We start from the raw sequence: 21832 nt of genomic DNA on the forward strand, positions 1-21832 counted from the left end.
GAAGCGGGGCTCAGAGCGGGTGCCGCCGGCGCGGGCTGAGGAGCGGCCCGGCCCGGCTCGGCGCTGGGCAGCGGCAGCGGCGGCTGCCGGGGCCAAAACGGGAGCCCCGAGCAGTGTCCGGCGAGTCACTCACGCCCAGCCCGCTGCCGGTTTCCTGGGGACTGGGAGGCTCTCGGGGTGGTGCCCTTGGGACCTAATAAGCGGGGATGATGATGCACGCCCGGCCACGGCCACAGCGGCTCTGACAAGTCACCCCGCGGAGAGGCTTCGGGACGGCTCTGCTGTCCGTGCCTTTGTCCAAGGGGGATGTCAGGCTGTGCCGTGAAAGCTGTTGTCTCCCTTAGCCTGGCGACATGTCCTGGGGGGGACATGCGGTGGCACCGGCTTCCTTTGGGTTCCTACCCATGGGGCACTGCCCGCCTTTTAAAGAGAAATAAAGCTGAAGCACATCGAGCCTGCCTTTGCTAACAGCAAAGTTAGACCCGGAGCAGGAGTGTTTAGTTTAGCTTACAGCTGTTTGTACGACCTAAAGCACTAGGTGTGAATGCCACAACGTTGTGCTCGGAGATATAGCCCTGACCACACGAAGTTGTTAGGAAACACAAGCTAAACACTGCACTGAGGAAGGTAATGAAGTAAAGCTTTGTGGTGTTGTGCTCGGTGTGGAATGGCTGATGTACGATCGGTGTCAGTGTGCTGTGCAGGTCATATGCTAGTAGTCACCTAGAATCTGCTCAATATTGATGTGATTTGGGCAGTGCTGAGGCTGGCCTTTTAATCTGCTGTTTTCGGGGGGGTGGTTTAGTCTGGAGCAGAGAAGGCTCAGTGGGGACCTTATTGCTCTCTTCCAAACCAGTTGATTCTATGATTCTGTGATTTAGGGACCATTTCAGATTTGCTTTTCCTTGTGGAGCTCCGCTGTCAGTGTGCCTAAAGGTCATTACTGGAGTGTCAGCAGTTGCAGAACACACAGGAACACTGAAATGGATTCACTTGACTGTTGGGAGAGGTCTGTTTCCTCTCCTAGTGACAGCGAAGGTCTCACTTTCCACTTGGGACACGAGTGTGTTGCCTTTAAGTAGCGTTGCTCTGAGGCTTGGAGTCGTGTGCCTGATGCTCGCTGTGATTCAGAACCGGCAGGAGTTAACATGAGCACAAGTCTCTTATTTCATGCCTTGATATAAGATGTGGCAAATCACAGAGGGGGAAGAAACCTCCAGCTTGTTGTGTTTGGAGCCATGCTCTTCTGTGCTGAACAAATCATCTATCTTTAGATTTCTAATCTAAAATATGTTATCTGGTGGAGTTATTTTTGGAAGGTGGTTGTTGGCTCTTGCAGCGAGACTGTTGGTTGACACCATCTGCAGAGTGGCTGGATTTCCTCTCAAATAAACGTGGTGTGATGACAGCAAAATCCTAGGATCATGAAGGGACCTCTGGAGCTCATCCAGTCCTGCCTCCTGCCAAGGCAGGGCCACGCAGAGTAGGGCACATAGGAACGTATCCAGGCAGGTTTGGGATGGTTCCAGAGAGGGATACTCCACAACCCCCCTGGGCAGTCTGTGCCAGGGCTCTGCCACCCTCAATGGAAAGATGTTCTTGCTCATGTTGAGGTGAAACTTGCTGTGGTTTAGTTTGTGGCCATTGCTCCTCATCCTGTCACTGGGCACCACTGGAAAGAGTCTGGTGCTGACACCTGCCTTAAAAGCATTAACGTAGTTCTTTCCATAATAAACTAGTAAACTCACTTGTTTGAACAAGTGTTATAGTTCATATTGAAGTTTAAGCATCACTGAGTTCCTGGAGTTCCCTTAGCAGGTGTGTTCAGGAATTGATAGACTTTGGCCTCTGGTTTGACATAACTGATAGAAACGGTGGCTTAGAAAGATGCAGCTGAAGTGAATGTGGTTTACAAAGCCTGTGGCGGTGCAGTGAGGCTGGTTTGCAGGGAAGGGTTTTCCACAAGGGAGAACTCCTGCACCTGCTGCTGTGTCTTCAGGAGGAAGAGGTTGTTCTTGTGCCTGCTGCCTTACATAAAGGCTCTATTTTGGGCCTGTTTGGGATTTGGAAGCAGAACTGAGGCAGGAGGTGGTTGTTGCTGACGGGTTATATTTGATATTGACACAGAGGCTTCTCGTTTAGCGTGAGTAATGAGCTTCCCTGGGAAGCAGAAGTTAGTTAAGCAATAAATAGCAATACAGTCGCCTAAAGTTGTTGTTAAATCTCACTATAGATGCAGTATAACACTAGCACATCACAGATTAAGCTGTTATCTCTCACTTATGTTTATTTGCAAGGACTTGATGGTTCGTTGACAGGTGCCTTCCGCTTTTCACCACCGTAACAGATCCAAGCCTCTTCTTGCCCAATCCAGATGGAATTCCCAACCTTGTTCTGTTTTTTTACACCTTGTGGGTGTTGTGCCTTGAACTGCTTGACCTGTACGGTAGAGCAGTTGTTGAGGAGCTGCCAGCTGCTCCTGTACGGTGTTGTTCCCAATTTGTTCTGTTAATATATGTTGTATACATCTGGCTGCTGATGATTTATAGTTGGCATAAAGAGGTAGGTGAGCAAAATCGGTGTCTGAATATAAGAACACAAACATTTTTGCACATTCAGTCTCTGGGCTCGTTGCCCATCCATGTGCTTTGGGCAGGAGGTGGAGAGGTGAAGCCTGGTGAGCAAGATGTTGGAACTCAGTCATGTTATGCTGCTGATCACCATGCAAAGCCTCTCATAATGGCTGCTTTTCTATTTCAGCTTTTTAGGTAGGCTGTGTAGGGTCCAGAGAAGGACAACGGAGCTGGTGAAGGGCCTGGAGCACAAGTGTGATGGGGAACGGCTGAGGGACCTGGGAGGGGGTTAATGGTGGCCTTGGCAGTGTTGGAACAGATGGACTTGATGGTCTTAAAACTCTTTTCCAACCTAGTTGATTCTAACCAGGAAATCAAAGCTACAAAGCTGATGAGTATTTCTCCTTGCTCATTTTTTCTGGAGAAATGATAAATTCTGAAGTTTCTTCTGTTTCAGCCACATCTTCCATTGTGACTGGAAACGATGACTTGGGATAGAAAAAAGGGAAGGCAACTGCGAATGGTGTGCCGTTTTCTCCCTCCCACCCCACCAAAGCTGGCACCATCATGTGCTGCTGGACCAAGGATTTGTTCTACTGTGATCTGCAGCAGTGCTGCTCACTGACTAACTTTAGACATCCTGGGTTTAGCTGGGTTTTTAGCTGATGCCCTCTGCTCCCCACCTCCCCTCCAGAAATCATCACTGTCACCAGAGGTGAAGAGGCCTCTGTTTAAAGAGGTAAAGTTGACGTGGGCAGTGAAGTTGAGTTGTCTAATCTGTTCTTCCACCTTGCCCATGGAATGAAAAGGGGAAATAAAGTGGTTTAAGTATGTAATAGGCAGATACCCACATTCATAGTTGTCTCACAGGAAGCATTAAGGGGAGAACCAGCTATGCAAGCAGAGCTTAGTTTCTGTTCTTGGCGTGGTTGTCCTCAGGTTTCTGTGCAGATGGGCTGTGGTGTGACACTGCAGCAGCTTTTGATGTGCCATGTCTTGCCTGTGTATCGATGTTCCCCGTGGCCAGCAAGCCTCATGGAGGAACCTCAGAGACGTGATTTTCAGCGTGTTGATGTGTGTTTTGCTTGGCGGCGTTCACTTTTGGTTTGAGTTGGTGTTGACTTTTCAGTCACTGAGCTGTGTGTGGGGCAGGGTGCTGTGGGTCTCTGAAATGCCAAGTCTCTGCCCACGAGGCTGATTCCGGGGGGTGCATTTTTCTCTTCTGTGCGTTACCTTCACAAGTCCCCGGTCTGTCACAGAGGCTGCCTTGTTTGTTTGTTATTATGCAGTTGCCTGTTTTGATCCTTCTGTTTTGTGGAATTGCACCAACTCCAGTTGACTCCGTGCCTTAACAGAAGGGGAATGCCAGTGCTCTGCTCCTGGCAAATCCTGCTGAGCGTTACAGAACAAACAGGCCAAACTTTATGGGCAGCTGGGTTTAGAATAACTTAAAGATGAATGAACTGTCAACTGGGATAGCCATAGTTAAAGGGGCTGAGCTGTTGATGGTGCATCATAGAATCCCAGACTGGTTTGGGTTGGAAGGGAACTTAAAGCTTGTCCAGTTCTAACCACTGCCATGGGCAGGGACCCCTTCCACTAGAGCAGCTTGCTCCAAGCCCCTGTGTCCAACCTGGCCTTGAGCACTGCCAGGGATGGGGCAGCCACAGCTTCTCTGGGCACCCTGTGCCAGCACCTCAGCACCCTCACAGGGAAGAGCTTCTGCCTAAGAGCTCATCTCAGTCTCCCTGTAAATCCACAAAGGAGGAACATTTGTAGTTTTGGAATGACGTCCTTACATTTCCTGTGTGGATAGCAATGCTGATGCCATCATCCATCTGCTGCTGGAGGACTCAGCCCTGAGAACATGAGAGATGGGACCCAGAACTTTGATTTGGAGAGCATGTGTGATTTTGACAATCTTGTCAGCATATCCTGAGCGTGGTGTGGTGCTGCTGTCATACTGTGTGCAATTGACACATCTCCTTTTCTCCTGTTGCAGTGAATCTGAAATCCTGCACCACGACAAACAATATGAGCCTTTTTACTCCTCCTTTGTTGCACTTTCTACGCATTACATCACTACTGTGTGCGGTCTAAGTAAGTGTTCCCACTCCTTTGCTTCTCTTGCTCTTGTGTTATGACTGGGGTGTAGAAAAAGCAAACTGGAACTGCTGTCCTTTGTCTCCAGCCCTCTTTAAAGACAGAGGGGATGAGGCCAGCGCTGCTGGCTTCTGTACTGGCACAGTGTCAACTCAGATGGAAAGGGAAACTTGTCAATAGGAGGATTTGGCCACCAAATGCTGGACAGTGCTGAGTTTTTGTTGCTTGTTCATTGGCCTGACTTCATTTAGGGAAAATAACTTTGAATCAAATGAAGTGTATAAATCAATTTTCAGGATTTTTAGATTATTCTTTAGCAATTATTTTAGTATGTTGGAATTAATGATCAAAACTCTGTGACTCAAAATTATTTCCTATTATTTTGGCTGATAGAATTTGGCAATTTCAGCGAAAAGAGTGGTTTAGGTCAACTTATTTTATGTTCTTCAGTGCTTCTGCCAGTGTTAAGTGACGTTGCTGGGGAAGCCATTTCATCTATATTACCTTGTCTGGCTTATCTCTGCTTCACTGACATTTCTTGGGTTACCTTTTAATGAGATTGTATTTATAGTTGCATCTGTGTGTTCGGCACAGTAGCTTGTGAGTGCATCCATATTGCACCTCACTCTGTTTTACTGATAGTACTAAGAACACATTTCTCTGAATGAGTTTAAAACTTGTCCTGAGTACAAATATCTCCTGTTTTCAGTACCTAGAAACCAATTGCAGTCAGTGGCAGCTGCTTGTAAAGTCCTCATTGAATTCTCACTGCTTCGCCTTGAGAACCCAGATGAAGCATGTGCTGTGTCACAGGTGAGAGCTGATTTTGACTGCTTGAGTGTTAAAATGGGTTTTGGCCTCTTAATTCCAAAGTATAATGTTGCATAAGGCAAAGTTAATGAAGGTGTGCTGCTTCAGCAGAGTGCTGAGTCTTCCCTCTGCATCCTTCACTCAATTTCAAGCTGAAATAAAGGGAACCTGAAGCCTTGGTTAATTCTTGTGTTTTTCTGTGGTCTGGTTTAGTTTTGTGTAATAACCTGGAACAAAACAGTGGAATTCTTAAAGATGGATTCTTTCCCCAGTTGTATTTCAGTCATTCTGGGAAAGCTGAAATCTATTTCAAAGAGGAAAGGCATGCGAGAAGCGTTCACATAATTTCACTTGTGATAGGGACATAATGCCACTTCCTTCAAGCCTTAGTTTGTCACAGGAAAGTGCTTTTCCAGATGCTTTTCCCTAACATGCACATGGGACAGTGTTAATGACCTGAATTACCTGCAATTAGGGGTAATACCACTACTACCATGTCTTTGGTATGAGATCAGAGTGGGTTTGGAATGTTGCAGTAGCCGCACTAGCTGAAGGTACAGTACTCTTAATGCGGTTGCTTAGAATAAATGCTGTTGAGGAATAATTGGAATCAAGAGAGTTTAAGTTGTACTTGATGCCTTTTTCTTTGTAGAAACACCTCATTCTGTTGATAAAGGGGCTGTGTACGGGCTGCAGCCGCCTGGATCGAACTGAAATCATTACCTTCACAGCAATGATGAAGTCAGCCAAGCTGCCTCAGACTGTTAAAACCCTCTCTGATGGTAAGGGGTTTCATTTATGTTATATCACTTGAAGCACTTGAGTTAGGCATAGAAAATACTGCAGGTTTGAGGTATGAAATGGTGCTTTGCTGTTTGCCCTGCAGTAGAGGACCAGAAGGAGCTGGCCTCCCCGGTGAGCCCAGAACTGAGACAGAAAGAAGTGCAGATGAACTTCCTCAATCAGTTGACATCAGTTTTCAACCCTAGAGTCTCGTCGTCACCATCTATCACACCAGAAACACAGGTAAACGGCCAACCCTAGAATAGGGTTGAACCTTAGCATTAATAACATTGGTGCAGGAAAGGGCAGAGAGCAATGAGTGGTAGATTTTAGTACACATGTGTAAAGAAAACCTTTCTTAAGTATGTAAATCCTACTTGCATGTTGACAAGTGGCGAACAACACAATAGTAGTTTTGTTGCTTCATTGACCCTAATGTTCAGTGATATTTGTAGCTCTTTTGAGTTCTGCTGCTGCTGCACCTTGCTCCTGTGTAGATACTTGCTGCAATACCATGTATTTTTAATGCTCCCATAATGGTTTTAGGTGGAAGGAGAGAATGAGGATCAAGCTTCCACAGATCAGACCTCTGCAGCAAAGACAAAAAGCATATTCATTGCTCAGAACGTGGCCAGCCTGCAAGAACTTGGTGAGAGTCAGCTTTTTAGGATCTGGAAAGGGGTGAAAGAGGAAATGTCTCTCCAGTGTTACATCCTACTGCTCTGAATGGGAAGGATCTGAAGGTTTTACTCATTGGTGTGCTGAAGGAGGTTGTGGCTGTGATGTAGTTTTCTTCATTGCAGAGGAGATGAGCTCGGTATATTTATATGCAGTCACTGGGTTTTGCAGGGTAAATAAGGTGGACCATATAAAATAGCTTATGGGATGGATTGTTGAGGAGTTGTGAATTAGGACCTGGTGTGTCACATAACGTACACAGAGCTTTGTGACACCCGTTAGGAGTGTGGCTGAAAACTTCACCTGGTTTATGTGTTGTAAATTAGGCTTTATCCTGTTACCTCATCTGTGATGGTGTTTTCTCACCACAAAGAATAATTAAGTCAATTACTGGTGACCATTAGATCTGTTCTTAGAAGCATTTTCACAGATCAGTAAAAATAACACTTCTGGGTTGTTTTTTTGGTAGGTGGCTCTGAAAAACTGCTGAGAGTGTGCCTGAACCTCCCCTACTTCTTGCGCTACATCAATCGGTTTCAGGATGCAGTGTCAGCCAACTCATTCTTCATTATGCCAGCCACAGTGGCAGATGCCACTGCTGTTCGGAATGGGTAAGTGTCTGTCCTTGCTCTCCTCTGGTGGATGCTGGGTACACTGTGAGAGAAAATAACTGTGCTGGCCATGCAGCATCATAAGTGCTGCTCCTGTGAGGTCTCAAATGTCCAGCAGGACCAGGGCAGTGATTGTCCCCCTGCACTAGGCACTGGTGAGGCTGCACTTCAAATCCTGTGTTCAGTTCTTTTCCCCTCACTAGAAGAGAGGCATTGAGGTGGTGGAGCAGGGCCAGAGAAGGGCAGCGGAGCTGGTGCAGGGCCTGGAGCACAAGTGTGATGGGGAAGGGCTGAGGGACCTGGGGGGTTCAGTGTGGAGAAGAGAAGGCTCGGGGGGGACCTGATCGCTGCCTACAACTGCCTGAGAGGAGGATGGAGCCAGGAGGGGCTGGGCTCTGCTCCCAAGGAACAAGAGGAAACGGCCTCAAGCTGCACCAGGGCAGGTTTAGATGGAGCTGAGGAACAATTCCTTCCCCAGAGGGTGCTCAGGCATTGGAACAGGCTGCCCAGGGCAGGGCTGCAGGCACCGTCCCTGCAAGTGTTCGCACCCAGTGGAGACGAGGCCTCAGTGCCATGGGTTAGTGGTGGCCTTGGCAGTGCTGGGGTAAAGGTTGGACTGGATGAGCTTAAAGGGCTTTTCCAACCCAGTTAACTCTTACGATTTAATGTGTACATTGCATTGCTGAACCTTAGCATGTGTCGTTACTGTAGATTTCATTCGCTGGTAATAGATGTGACCATGGCACTGGATACTCTGTCTCTGCCTGTACTGGAGCCCCTGACACCCACACGTCTCCAAGATGTGACTGTTCTTGCTCTCAGCTGTCTCTATGCAGGTGAATGGATTTCCTGTATTTTCTCTGGAGCTTTAAGTGACTCTTGCTTTTGTTCTGCATCGTTCCCTGCACATTTGAGGCTCAGCCTACAAGAACCTTTATTTCTCCTGAATTTGAAAGCTGTGCAGCATACTGTGCACTGTGGTGACTGGGTTCAGATGAAAATTGTTACAGTAGCACTGAAATTCTGGTGTATTATGCAAATGTTCTTGTCAGTATCTGTGACAAACACCGACTCAACGTTCTCTTAATAGCCTGTGATTTCTGCTCTTTTAATGTTCAGAGCATAATGTATTTTTGCAGTGCTTATGGCTTCAGCTTACTTGGTTATATTCCCCAAATCAACCATGTTTCCCAGGAGTGGTTTCAGACACCATCATCCTGAGTGCTTGGTTGATATGAGTAACATTTTAAAGAGATATGGGAGTAGAGTAGGAAGATTGCCTTAAAAATGGCATTGAATTCCATGGTAAAACATCTTTAATTGTTCTTGTGTGTTTCTGTAGGGTAAAACTTTACTCCTCTGAGGGTAGTTCAGAAGGATCTTCAATCTGTCAGCTGTAATATGGAGTATTCCCTGCTCCATCATGTCTATGGGCATGTTTGAGACTGCTTGGTTTAATATGCAAAGTAGGAACATTGACTGCTAAGTCTGGCTCTTAGTAAGAATGTGACCTCTTGTTTTGAATCAGGTGTGAGTGTGGCCACTTGTATGGCCATCCTGCACGTGGGTAGCACTCAGCAGGTACGAACTGGGTCAACAAGTTCCAAAGAAGAAGATTATGAAAATGATGCTGCTACTATTGTACAGAAATGTGTAAGTAGATGAAAGAGTATGATTATTGTTTCATTCTTAGCAAGTGAAGTGCAGAGTTTGTATTCCTTTGGACTGCAATACATAGCTGTTATTTCTAGGCATTAGACTTGCTGCTAAAAGAAGTAGTGAGGTGGTGGCTAATTGTAGAGGGGAAAATACAATTGTATTTGGAGCTTAACTTAAAATATTACCATTGCTTTGGATTTATTTGCAGCTTGAAATCTATGAAATGATTGGACAAGCCATCAGCAACTCACGCCGTGCAGGGGGTGAGGTAAGATTTCTGTCTTGGGAAGCTCTTTCACTGGTTTTGTGCTTGTATATTTTGGCATTTGGATTGACACTATTTTGTCTTTTTTGATGCCTTTTTCCTCCCCTTCCCCCTTCATTTTTGGCACGATAGCATTATCAGAACTTCCAGCTGCTTGGGGCTTGGTGTTTGCTAAACAGCCTCTTCCTCATCTTGAACCTCAGCCCCACGGCCTTGGCTGATAAGGGAAAGGAGAAAGATCCATTGGCTGCTCTTCGTGTCAGAGACATTATTGCTCGCACTAAGGAGGGCGTTGGGTCTCCCAAGCTAGGACCTGGGAAAGGGTATGTAAATACCTCTCTGAAGTTGTCACTGTCCATGTGCCTAGCCATGCCCAGCAAGCAGGTACCATGGAGTCTTCTTGGTTTCTAAAGTTGTATCCCCAGTTGTAATTCAAGGGAATCAATTCTTGATTCTTGGGAAAAAGCCACTGTCTTCTTCAGTTTAGCAAAGTAGTCAGCACACTCAATATATTCCCCTCCCTCCCTTTGAAATTAGAATCATAGAATCCCAGACTGGTTTTGGTTGGAAGGGACCTTCAAGCTTGTCCAGTTCCAAAACCCTGCCATGGGCAGGGACACCTTCCACTAGAGCAGTTTGCTCCAAGCCCCTGTGTCCAACCTGGCCTTGAACGCTGCCAGGGATGGAGCAGCCACAGCTTCTCTGGGCATCCTTTTCTAATACCTTCATAGAGAAGAATTTTTTCCTAATATGTAATCTAAATGTATTCTCTTTCATTTGAAACCATTCCCCCTTGACCTATCACTACATGTCTTTGTAAAAAAGGATTTCTTGTAGGCCTTTAAGGTATTGAAAGGCCTCAATAAGGTTTGTTTCCTTTATGTTTCTGTAGGCATCAAGGGTTTGGTGTTCTGTCTGTGGTGCTGGCAAATCATGCTATCAAATTGCTGTCATCACTCTTTCAAGATCTGCAAGTGGAGGCATTGCACAAGGTGCGTAGGTAACATATACATTCTTGTGGAACATTTTGCCTTCTCCACTGAAACACACTTTAAATTCTCTTCTCACTGCCATCCTCCAGGGCTGGGAGAGCGATGGGCCACCAGCAGTGCTGGATATCATGGCTCAAAGCACGTCTATCCAGAGGATTCAGCGGCTGATAGATTCTGTACCACTCACTAACTTGCTGCTGACTTTGCTGTCTACTTCCTACAGAAAGGTAGGAACCGGCTGGAGAGCTTCTGTGGCTGGGGCACTCCTACTAGGTGCCATCCACATGGAAAAAACTCACTTTACAAGCTGTGGCTGTGCTAAGAACTTAGAATTATTCTTTCAGAAGCTGTCAACTGGAGCCTCTCTTTTTTCAGAGATGTAAAGTTGACAGACTTGTTCTAGTCAATTTTTGTTCTGTAAGCTCAGTGGTATTTGTAAGTTTAGGAGGGGGTGAAAAGGCTGCATTCAAAACAGATGCTTTATGTTAGAGCTGTTACTTGAAGTGTTGCTTACAAGCTTGGCATAGATTATTTGTTTTCCACCATCCCATGATATTTTTAATACAACTTCAGGGGAAGAAGCCTTGAAAACCTGTTCATAACTTAGTTGAGACAAATTTGCTAGAAGAAAATGAAGATGTGTTAGGAATTTACTGTTGTTTTCAAATTCTTATGATTCATCCTTAAATTAATTGCTCTGCTATTCTCCCAAGGCTTGTGTCTTGCAGCGTCAGAGGAAGGGCTCCATGAGCAGTGATGCAAGTGCCTCCACTGATTCTAATACTTACTACGAGGATGATTTTAGCAGCACTGAGGAGGACAGCAGCCAAGGTAATAGCAGCAAGGCAGGATTTTAAACCGTCTTTCAGATTGAGTGGAAACCTGGCTGTTGCCTTCTTGGGCTGGAATGACATTTAGTGCTGAGAATGTGAACCAATTTGTAAGAGCTGTTTGGCAGAAGCAACGCTGACTGTGCTTTTTGGTGTAAACGAAAGGCTGAGTGCCTGGGATTTGGCAGTATTTGCTTAAGAGAGTGGAAATAACTTCTTGTAAGCTCTTGTTGGACTCATGTAAAAGTGCTTAGCCTTGTGATTTGGGAAGGAAAAATGAAGGTAGCAGATGCCTTAAACTGAAACTCTTTTCTAAGCTGAGTAGTTTTCATAAGGTATGTAACATTGCTTATAACATTATGCTTTTGTTTTTCCTGCCTCCTGTGTTAGATGAGGACAGTGAACCAATCCTTGGGCAATGGTTTGAGGAGACAATCTCTCCAAGCAAAGAGAAGGTGGCCCCACCACCCCCTCCTCCACCACCCCCTTTGGAGAGCTCCCCTAGAGTGAAAAGCCCAAACAAACAGAGTGCTGGAGAGAATGGGAACATCCTGGCCAGCCGCAAAGATCCGGAGTTGGTACGAGATGGTCTTGAGGCTTAGTGAAATAACTGCTGTGCTGTAGTGTTGTTGCCTTGTCAGTGGCTGGGTATGTTGACAGGGAAGATAAATGTGAGGTATTTTAAGTGCATTGCTGATGGCGAATCAATGACTGTCTTGCCTTTGAAGAAAGATATTTCCTCTCCTCTTCTGTAAGGTGCAATAGTATTCATTACTGCAAGGGAAGCAAAGCCTTGAAGATAGTATCTATTTGGGTTACAGAGACAGAGGGAAAATGAGGGCAGAAATATAAGCAAAATGACTTGCTGATAGAATGCTTTTAGTCCAACTCCATGAGGGAAAGACAAAAATAGATACTGCAGTGGAGGAGAGCCTTACAACCTTGTCAGAATCTGTCATTAGTCCTGATACAGATACAGGACATTGATTGCAGTGAGCTGGCTGTCAATGAGTAAACCTGTACTCTGGGGTGGACTTGATCTGTTTTGCTGGTGGTTTAGTTTTTGTTTAAGGTTGCTTCTATGGTGTGTTTCTCCTTTCTTTCCAGTTTTTGAGCCTAGCTTCAAACATTCTGAACTTCATCACTTCTTCTATGCTGAACTCCAGGAACAACTTCATTCGCAACTACCTGAGTGTGTCTCTTTCGGAGCAACACATGGCTACACTGGCCAGCATCATCAAAGAGGTGGATAAGGATGGGCTAAAGGGTGAGTGAGCAGAGCTTCTGTGTTAGAGAGCACAGACTGTAGGAGCTAGAGGTGTGTGTTTTCTTAGTTTGATGTGGAAATTTGAAATGTAAGAGCACCAGCAGTAAATGGCTTGCTCCCTGTCTTACAGGCACATCCGATGAGGAGTTTGCTGCTGCCCTGTATCACTTCAACCATTCCTTGGTGACCTCTGATCTTCAGTCCCCTGCTTTGCAGGTAAGTGTGATTGCATATATATAAATAAAAGGAAGAAGTGTTGGTGTTGTTACTCTCTCTACACAGATTTTCCACACCTGGATTAGTGTGCTGATGATTCCATTTAGCCCTAGAGTATATTCTTTTGCAAACAGAACTTGGAATATTTTGGCTCCATTGAGTTGAATGACCTTTGCAGTCATCCAGTCCAAAACATCCTGCAGAGTGTAAACTTAACATCCAGAGTTCACATTAATCCGCTGAACTTTGAAGCTGATGAAAGCTGAAAAGGCAATGAGTTTGTATATTTTGCTTTGGAGAGTTGCCTCTATCCATGCATTTATCAAGAGGGATTCCTGCAGATTTGCTTTGCTGTCAGGACTGATGCCAAAAGGCTTTGGAATTCTCTCAGGAGAGAATCAAATTAATCCTTTTGCTTTCATGTGTTGACTTCGTAGCCTCTAGGTTTATTTGCTAGGTCATGGGCTGACCTGACTTAATACTTTTAAGTAGAAGTATAAATCTGCTTGCAATCAGTGAATTCAATCCCTATACTTTTTGTTGACTACTGTACATTTTCTACCATATTTAAAATACTTTGTTGGTTTGTGGTTTTTGTTTTAAAGCAGTTGCACTTTTCAGAAATCTGCCTTTTTACTATATTTGACTGGTCACAGCAATGCTGCTTCCTTTCAAAGAGGTCGTCTTCTGAATTCTTAGATACTGAACATAGCAGAAGAAACAGTCTTGCAGTGATACTGCAGGAAATGAGTAGAGCTCATTAATGCTATTTTTTATGCATTGGTGTTAAAGTTGCAAGGTTATTGTGGTTTAGGGGGCACAGTGATAGCATTGAGTGTCCCTTGGTAGCTGTGCCATGTGTTGGAGATACGAAAGGGATTGCTGTGTGAACCACTGTGAGTTCCAAGGACCCTGCTGTTTGTTCACATCGTGCTTTTAAAGCATCAGACAGGACTTGCCTGTACTCAACAAGTCTGTTTTGTTCCAGAATACACTTCTCCAGCAGCTGGGAGTTGCTCCTTTTTCGGAGGGCCCGTGGCCTCTTTACATCCACCCTCAGAGTTTGTCGGTGCTCTCGCGACTGCTCCTCATTTGGCAGCATAAAGCCACTGCCCAGGGAGATCCTGATGTTCCAGAATGCCTTAAAGTCTGGGAAAGGTGAGATAATTTTATGTTGAGCTGAAAGTCACCTCTTCAATCTCTTGTTTTCTATCAAGGGAAAATTCTCTGGGACCAGCATAACCAGTGTGTGTGTGTTCTCTGAGTGGGGATGGTATGTGATGCTGGGAGGAGCAGAGGGTCCGTCTGTGTGTTGCTGAAGTCCTTCACTTAGAGCGTAGGAAGTGAAACCTAGGATCAGGATTTAAGTGGGTAGAGCCTGAACCCTGGTTTTAAAAAGGGAATGTCTCATTTCAGCAGGTTTCTGGTAAGTTCTGTTATGATGGTGCCAGGGTCTTTCCTTTCTGCCATAGTGTGTAAGTCTCTGCTAGGGTTTAGCTGACTTGAAGTGAGCAGCCTTTCCTGTGGGAATGGGTTTGCATTTCTCTTTATTCTTTTGAATGGGTGTTCATGTTTTCCATCAAATTTAGGTTTTGATGTTTGCGTCTCATTCCAATGCTTCATGTAGTGATAATCAGTGAATTTGCCAGTGTTAGAATAAGCAGAAAAGGGAACTGATGAAAATGTTTCTCTAGCCTACAGTTAAGAAGGATCTAAGCCAAGAGAAAAGTGAACTTCATAAACTTCCTCTCCTGTTGTCAGGTTTGTGGGCACACTGAAGCAGAACGCCTTGCAGGGGACTCTTCCCAGTGACACAGAAGATCTGAACGTTGAACATCTCCAGTTGCTGCTGCTTATTTTTCACAATTTCTCTGAGAGGGGCCGCAGATCCATTGTGATGCTCTGTATCCAAACAATTGTGGAGCTGACAGCGAACATGGATACCCAGCAATCTTCTGTCCCACTTCTCGTGGCACGTCTCCTCTTGGTGTTTGACTACCTGCTCCATCAGTATTCTAAGGCCCCTGTGTACCTCTTCGAACAGGTAGGATTTGATGTCATGTCCTGGCTATTTAATTGGTCACCCAGCAGAAATGTATAACAGGCAGTTACCTGGTGTGTTCTGGTCTCTTCATGGCCTTTAGGGACTAAATGTTGTTACCAGCCTTTGGAATTATAATGTGTGATTAAACTACAGTTGCAGCAGGTTCTGTTTGAGTGTGAATTCGTGGTGTAACTCCTGTCCTAATGAATCCTGGTAAGGGTAGGATCAATGCCTCATCTTATCTTTCAAAATCTTGAGTATTTGGGTATTGTGGAAAACCTTGTACACCATGTCCTTGCTTTAACTTTTCACTGTTGAGGTTTTGGTCACTGTTGTCATTAATGGCATGCTGGCGTTTTGTGTATGGCTTTTCCACTTGGTAGAAGCTTGACCATTGATTTTAGCTGTTCAGTCCAGAATAAAAATCATCAGAGAGGACAAGAGGTGGTGGGTTTTAACTTAAACAGGGGAAGTTCAGGTTAGATATAAGGCAGAAGCTCTTCCCTGAGAGGGTGGTGAGGCACTGGAACAGGTTGCCAAAGGAGTGGTAAATGCTTCGTCCCTGTCAGTGCTCAAGGCCAGGTTGGACACAGGGCCTTGGAGCAAGCTGCTCTAATGCAAGGTGTCCCTGCTCGTGGCAGGGGATTGGAACTGGATGATCTTAAGGTCCTTTCCAACCCAAACCATTCTAGGAGATGGGGTCTAGAGCTTCCCTTGGAAGCTGGGAATGATTATGTCTTACCAACAGGGATGTGGTGTTGGTGATTGTATTTCCCCCCCATCCCTAATGACAAAGATGCCATGGGTGTTTTTTTGTCTGTGTTTTTGAACTTAGGTACAATACAATTTGCTGACTCCACCCATTGGGTGGGTGAGTGGATCCCAGGACAGCAGCAGGCGAACATCAGTCCCACTCTATCACGGGTTTAAAGAAGTGGAAGAAAACTGGACCAAACACTGTTCATCAGGTAAGAAAGAAAACATAAGGAATTTTTGATAGCCAGATTTGCTTTTACAAATAAAGGAGTGCCCTGGTGCAGCTTTTCCTACTTCTAATGGGCATAGCTATGTAATGCATATAAAAATGCAAGAAAAGTTGTATTAAATAAAATTATTGTCATCTAGGACTATGCTACAAGTAACTGAAAATAAATATGGATTTATTGTACCAGGATTGTAGGAGTAGGAAGACCTTGGTTGCATGTACCATAGGTTACAGCACATATAGCATGCTATGAAGCCAGCTTAGTAGAATCTGGTAGTAGCCTTAATGTGAAAGATGGTGGAGATGGAGGAGAGAGTATAACACAATACTGCCTGATTAAAACCATCACTTTGAACATTATTTTCTGTCCTCATGCTCCAGATGCAGCTCCACAGCCCAGGTTCTACTGCATCCTATCTCTAGAAGCTTCTGAAGACGATCTGAACCGTCTGGATAGCATGGTATGGGAATCTCTGTTTTGAAGACCTTTCTGTGAGCCTTTATGGGCCGTGAAGATTTGATGAGTGCCAGAAGAAAAGAGAAAGAAAGGAAAGAAGGAAGGAGCTGATGAATCAGAGACACCAGAAGTTTTTTCACTAAGTGGAGAAAGGAGTAGTGGCTGGATAGGATAATATGGGTTTTCTTTATGCACCTAATTTCAGGGAAATCAATGTGCAAAATCTATGAAGACGTGTTGGACTGCTTGTAGTAGTGTTTGTGATTCAAATGTGTATGCTATAATAGAGCCCTATCATCTCCATGCTGATTTTTCAGTGCTGCTGAAGCATCTGCAACAAAGACACATGGCATTAGAATTATTTTCCCATAATTTAGCTCCATGTTTTTCCTGGGTTTTGTTTCCTCAGTAAATTTGTTGCCATCGAGGTTATGGCCTTGCTTCATACATGCTCCCTTATAACCAGTTCATTGGTATTCTGACTGGGGAGAGAGATTCCTAACGGAGCTAGCTTCCTGAAGTTTTCTTTTCATAGCTTTGGTTTGTGGGTGTTTTGATCACTTGAGAGCCTGGCTGTGTATAAACACAGAGCTGTGCAATTTGCAAAGCAAGGAGGCTGACGCATCATCTCTTGCAGGTTTGTGAGGTTCTTTTCTCTCGGACTACAAAGTATGATGAGCTTTACACAGCCCTGACTTCCTTACTTGCTGCTGGGTCACAGTTTGATACACTCAGGAGGAAAGAGAACAAAAATGTCACTGCACTGGTAAGACTATTGCTGTAACATTGTTTTCAAACTGTCGAGCAAAATGTTTAGCCAAAGTGTTTTGGACAGTGGTTGGAGTAATGAGGAACTTAAAAATCCCCTAGCTAAAGGTAGTATGCAGGTAGTATAAAGGTAGTATGTATGGTGGGTGGTACATCTTACACAACTCAAAACATGTTTTAGACTTTCTCTGTGTCCTGGTAATGCCAGGAGGTCTGGCTAGAATATGATGAAGCAGAAAAAAAAAAGATTATATAATCTTCCATTTTTCTTTTCTCCTCTTTGTTGCATAATTTCGTAGAATGGTTTGGGTTGGAAAGCTCGTCTGTTTCCAACCCCCTGCCATGGGCAGGGATGCCTCACACTAGACTGTGTCACCCAAGGCTCTGTGCAACCTGACCTTGAACACTGCCAGGGATGGAGCATTTACCACTTCTCTGGGCAACCCATTCCAGTGCCTCACCACCCTCATAGTAAAGAGCTTCTTCCCTATATCTAACCTGAACTTCTCCTGTTTAAGTTTAAACCCATTCCCCCTTATCCTGTATGACACAAACTCAACTCTGGTATGTATTCATCTCATGTGGCACATCTACAGGAGTCTGGAGTCTTTGAGGGCATCATTTCAATAGCTGTAATGGTAGAAACTGCAATCTTTCTTCCCTAATTTGTCCAACTGTTGCTTCTGTTTAGGAAGCCTGTGCACTTCAGTACTACTTCTTGATACTGTGGAGGATATTAGGGATTTTGCCTCCATCCAAAACGTACATGAATCAATTAGCCACGAACACACCAGAGATGAGTGAATGTGATATTTTACACACGCTGCGCTGGTCTTCCCGACTGCGAATCACGTCTTACGTCACATGGATCAAGGTACAGCTCATCTTTATTGGGGTGTTTTGGGATGTTGTTGACAGTAGGAATGTCAGTGTCTTGTTTTTTCCGTGCTGACTGCGTGTGGGATTCGTTACATGGGTGCGATGGTGAGAAATGGGGACTTGTGGCCATGGTCTCTAAGGCTTTCTAGCCTGGTTATTGTTGGAGTGGTTAATTATAGAGCACTTCTGAAGTGTGATGGGTCTGTTTTTGGCATCTGTAGGATCACCTTACCAAGCAGGGCATGAAAGCTGACCATGCTGCTTCTCTGATTGAAATGGCCTCCAGCAAGTGCAGCTCAGTGAAGTATGATGTGGAGATAGCAGAGGAATACTTTGCTCGACAGGTAAAGGTGGTGTGAATGCAATTGTGTGTACGGAGCCTCTGGTTTTGTGGGATGAGTTGCGCTTACTGTTCCATCCCTTTGTATTTTAAGATCTCTTCTTTCTGTGGTGTTGACTGCACGACTATTCTCCAACTGCACGAAGTTCCCAGTTTACAGTCCATTTACACCCTTGATGCTGCAATTTCCAAGATTCAGGTTTCTCTAGATGAGCACTTTTCCAAGCTAGCTGCAGAGACTGATCCACACAAGTCTTCAGAGATAACCAAGAACCTCCTCCCTGCTACGCTGCAGCTTATTGACACTTATGCTACGTTTACCAGGTACGCTCTTAGGATCACTAATAGTGATCTTGTGTGCATGGGGCTTTCTTTGCATTTGGTTTGTTGTTTTCTTAGAGTTAGATGCCTTTTTATTTTATAGTCCCATATAATTACTCTTAACTTAGGTCCTCTAGAGTGTTCATTGTTTTAAAAGAAGAATTAAAAGTAGCTCCTCAAGCCAAGTTATTGTTTCTAAGCATACCCTTCTTGTCTGATCTTTTAAGGCTTTCTTGCAAGCTTGCAAAGCCAAAGATGAAACCTTCTCTTACCACTCTCTAGTATAGTGCCACTTAAGGTTATTTCAATGCTGAGACTGTCAGACCATCAAGAAAGAGAGGGGGCTTAATTCTTACATTAAAAGTCTGAAGTCTTCCAAGCTCTCATTAGAACCTATGTAGAAGAAAGCAAAAGTAAATGAGCTTTTTCTTTTGAGTGGGCACTTGACCTGGTGAGTAGCTTAAAGAAGATAAAAGCCCAGAACTCCCTTAATGGTGAACTAAGAACACAAAGGGTGGGGCAGAACTCAGGAGTTTGCTTTATCTGTCACTGTATTGACACATTTAGTTCTGAAATGCAGAGCTGATCCTGAAATGAATCCTTTCCATCCTGAATGCAGATCTTACCTGCTACGGAGCCTCTCTGAAGAGGGCTCCACTGAGAACAAGCCCTCTGAGGAGAAGCTACGAGGTTATGCTGCTGTCCTGGCCATTGGATCCAGCCGTTGCAAGTCCAATACTCTAGGTGAGAGTACTAGGTGGTTCACATTTCCTCCTCTGTGTAGGTAAAGCTTTGTACAGTGCTGCAGACATTCAGCTTCAAAGCTGTATGCTGGCTAACGTGTTCTCAGCCATGTTCAGAAGAGTGCATTATCCTGTCAGCAGCAAACTGGGAAGCTTTTTCCTTTAATATCCCAACAACTGAAAAAGTTGGGCAAACCTTGGAAGAGTAACTATCCTGTGGGCTTATCTGGATTATTGAAACGCTTTTGTAACCATGTTGGTGCTCTGGTGGGAAGGGGAATTATGAAATACTGATATGTTGAAGACTGCTGCAAGTGAGTATTTTTGCTATGTTTGCTGTTATTTTAATGAAGTAGAAGAAGCTGGGAAGCTCTTGCAAGCTTAGGGATAATTTTGACTTGTCAAAACCATAAAACAGTAGAATTACACCTCAGTTTAGCTCCAGCTGTGTCTTGAATAATGATCTAGTTTAAATAGTGTTGCAGAAGCACTCCAGTTTTCAACAGCACCCATGAAATGACTCGGTGATTACGATTCTGTATTAACTGCAGGTCCAACACTTGTTCAGAACCTGCCATCAGCTGTGCAGACTTTATGTGAATCATGGAACAACATTCATACAAATGAGTTTCCAAACATTGGCTCGTGGGTGAGTCCAGCTTTGTGGATGGATCTGGTTTGATCCTAACTCAGTAAATCCCTGGGAATGGTGGGCAGGGTGTCCTTCTGTTATCAGATGTTCTGATGTTTATGTGTGTCTCCATCCTTAGCGCAACGCCTTTGCAAATGACACAATCCCAGCAGAAAGCTACATCAGTGCAGTTCAGGCTGCCCACCTCGGTACTCTCTGCAGCCAAAGTCTACCTCTTGCAGCTTCCCTAAAGCACACCCTTCTCTCCCTGGTCAGGCTCACTGGGGATCTCATTGTGTAAGTGGTGCTTTTTAGATGACATTCTTGCTGTATCCGTCTCTCTGCTCCTGGGAATGTCTGTGTTCATCAGGCCCTTCAGGTGCAGTGCTTAATGAACTGGTGTTGTGTTTGGGACTAAGTCTTTAATGGAGTTACTCTTCGTTTACTAGAAGTATCATTTATTTAAAATTCAATGAATGAAAGACAGCCTTTCTGTCTTGATTTGCTATCTCTAGGAGTCAAACTCCCTGAGAGAAACCTTTAATACAGATTTCCAAATAGGAACTTGAAGAAACTGGGGTATAAACTGAGACAATTTGGGTCTAACAAATTCATTTGTGTTTGGTTATCGTTCACTTGTGTGATGTTTTCAAAGCACAAAGAAAATACGAAATGAAAGAATTTATTTCCAAGGACTTACTGTTAAGATATTCTGAAACAGAAAAATGGTTGTTGGCACTGCAGATGGGTCCAAAGCCATAGGAAGTGTTATAGTGAATGTCTAGGAAAACATTGTACCTGTTCGTATGCAGAAGAAATGTGTAGTTTTCTAAGTGAGGACTGTGTGTTTATCCCACCTTTCTAAAAAGGGTTTTATCTCTGACTTCCCTCTAGACTTGTGCCTTACTTGTGTAACTTCTCATGTATGCAATAAGGACGTTCTGTGATACATCATGCAGAGAATTAACTTGGTTGCTCTTTCTTTTCAAGCTGGTCAGATGATTTGAACCCACCACAGGTGATTCATTCCCTCTTGCCCCTCCTTTTGGAGACCAGCACAGAGAGTGTGGCAGAAATAAGCAGCAACTCCCTAGAAAGGATCTTGGGCCCTGCAGAATCTGATGAATTCCTGGCACGAGTTTATGAGAAATTGATCACAGGATGCTATAACATATTGGCCCATCACTCTGATCCAAACAGGTAACGGGCTGGGTGGCTGTGGTTCTCTTCCAACAAAACTATATACAAAGAATTACTACAGTCTGTTTAAATATCAGTGTCTGTTCTTGAACAGCACAAAGGCGAAAAATCAGCTTATTTTTATCTCTTGAAGACTTCTGTATTTGCAGACTAAAAGTAGGAGATGTTTTATTTCATTACCGGTTTTCAGCACTGCCATTCAGGCGGTGGGGATTTAATCATCTCTTGTAAATCTGGATGGTGCATGTTTCTATCTGGATAGTTTTGCATTTAAGCAAATAGAAAATTATGGAAATACAAGCAGGAAATCAAAGCTGAAGAGACTGACCTAACTTGCTTTATATTCCTTTGTTTCTGTTCTTGCTGTTTGTAAGGATGGCTAATCCCTGCTTTATCACAGCAAACTAGGCAGATTTTGGCTTCCCACCCCTTACTCACTGTCTGTATAGAAGGAATAAGCTTGGTGCACAGAGGTTGATTCTACCCATCTGAAACATAAAACCATTAGGCATGATGATGTTGCATCTTTTCAACACTGATCCTCTCCGAGTATTCAGAGGGAGAGGTACTGAGCCTTCTGGTAGAGGATGTAAATGTAATTGGATTTTACTTGCAGAGTGCTTTGTGGAGTGGGGGTGAACGCAGGAGAATAAGGGAGGAGTAACACTAGAAGGGAC

General features: G+C 44.4%; 1 protein-coding gene across 1 annotated transcript in view; it reads left to right on the top strand.

Moving 5' to 3' along the window:
- Positions 1-4502: 4502 nt before the first annotated feature.
- UBR4 (ubiquitin protein ligase E3 component n-recognin 4) overlaps positions 4503-21832 on the top strand; it is a gene marked incomplete at its 5' end in the record, with an annotated part of 75739 nt that continues 58409 nt past the window's right edge. The window contains 28 exons of the mRNA XM_062623633.1: positions 4503-4673; positions 5386-5489; positions 6139-6268; positions 6373-6512; positions 6816-6918; positions 7417-7558; positions 8270-8394; positions 9087-9211; positions 9426-9485; positions 9615-9805; positions 10375-10474; positions 10564-10701; positions 11188-11305; positions 11695-11882; positions 12412-12571; positions 12702-12787; positions 13776-13945; positions 14549-14831; positions 15667-15799; positions 16198-16277; positions 16911-17039; positions 17733-17915; positions 18142-18264; positions 18355-18584; positions 19201-19325; positions 19876-19973; positions 20095-20252; positions 20946-21155. Of these exons, the coding sequence (XP_062479617.1) occupies positions 4503-4673; positions 5386-5489; positions 6139-6268; positions 6373-6512; positions 6816-6918; positions 7417-7558; positions 8270-8394; positions 9087-9211; positions 9426-9485; positions 9615-9805; positions 10375-10474; positions 10564-10701; positions 11188-11305; positions 11695-11882; positions 12412-12571; positions 12702-12787; positions 13776-13945; positions 14549-14831; positions 15667-15799; positions 16198-16277; positions 16911-17039; positions 17733-17915; positions 18142-18264; positions 18355-18584; positions 19201-19325; positions 19876-19973; positions 20095-20252; positions 20946-21155 (4003 nt within the window). The remainder of the gene's footprint in view (positions 4674-5385; positions 5490-6138; positions 6269-6372; positions 6513-6815; positions 6919-7416; positions 7559-8269; positions 8395-9086; positions 9212-9425; positions 9486-9614; positions 9806-10374; positions 10475-10563; positions 10702-11187; positions 11306-11694; positions 11883-12411; positions 12572-12701; positions 12788-13775; positions 13946-14548; positions 14832-15666; positions 15800-16197; positions 16278-16910; positions 17040-17732; positions 17916-18141; positions 18265-18354; positions 18585-19200; positions 19326-19875; positions 19974-20094; positions 20253-20945; positions 21156-21832) is intronic.

Source organism: Pezoporus occidentalis, unplaced genomic scaffold, assembly GCF_034315485.1.
Source record: "Pezoporus occidentalis ecotype Australia unplaced genomic scaffold, CSIRO_AGI_Poc_V1 ctg255, whole genome shotgun sequence".
Taxonomy (NCBI): domain Eukaryota; kingdom Metazoa; phylum Chordata; class Aves; order Psittaciformes; family Psittacidae; genus Pezoporus; species Pezoporus occidentalis.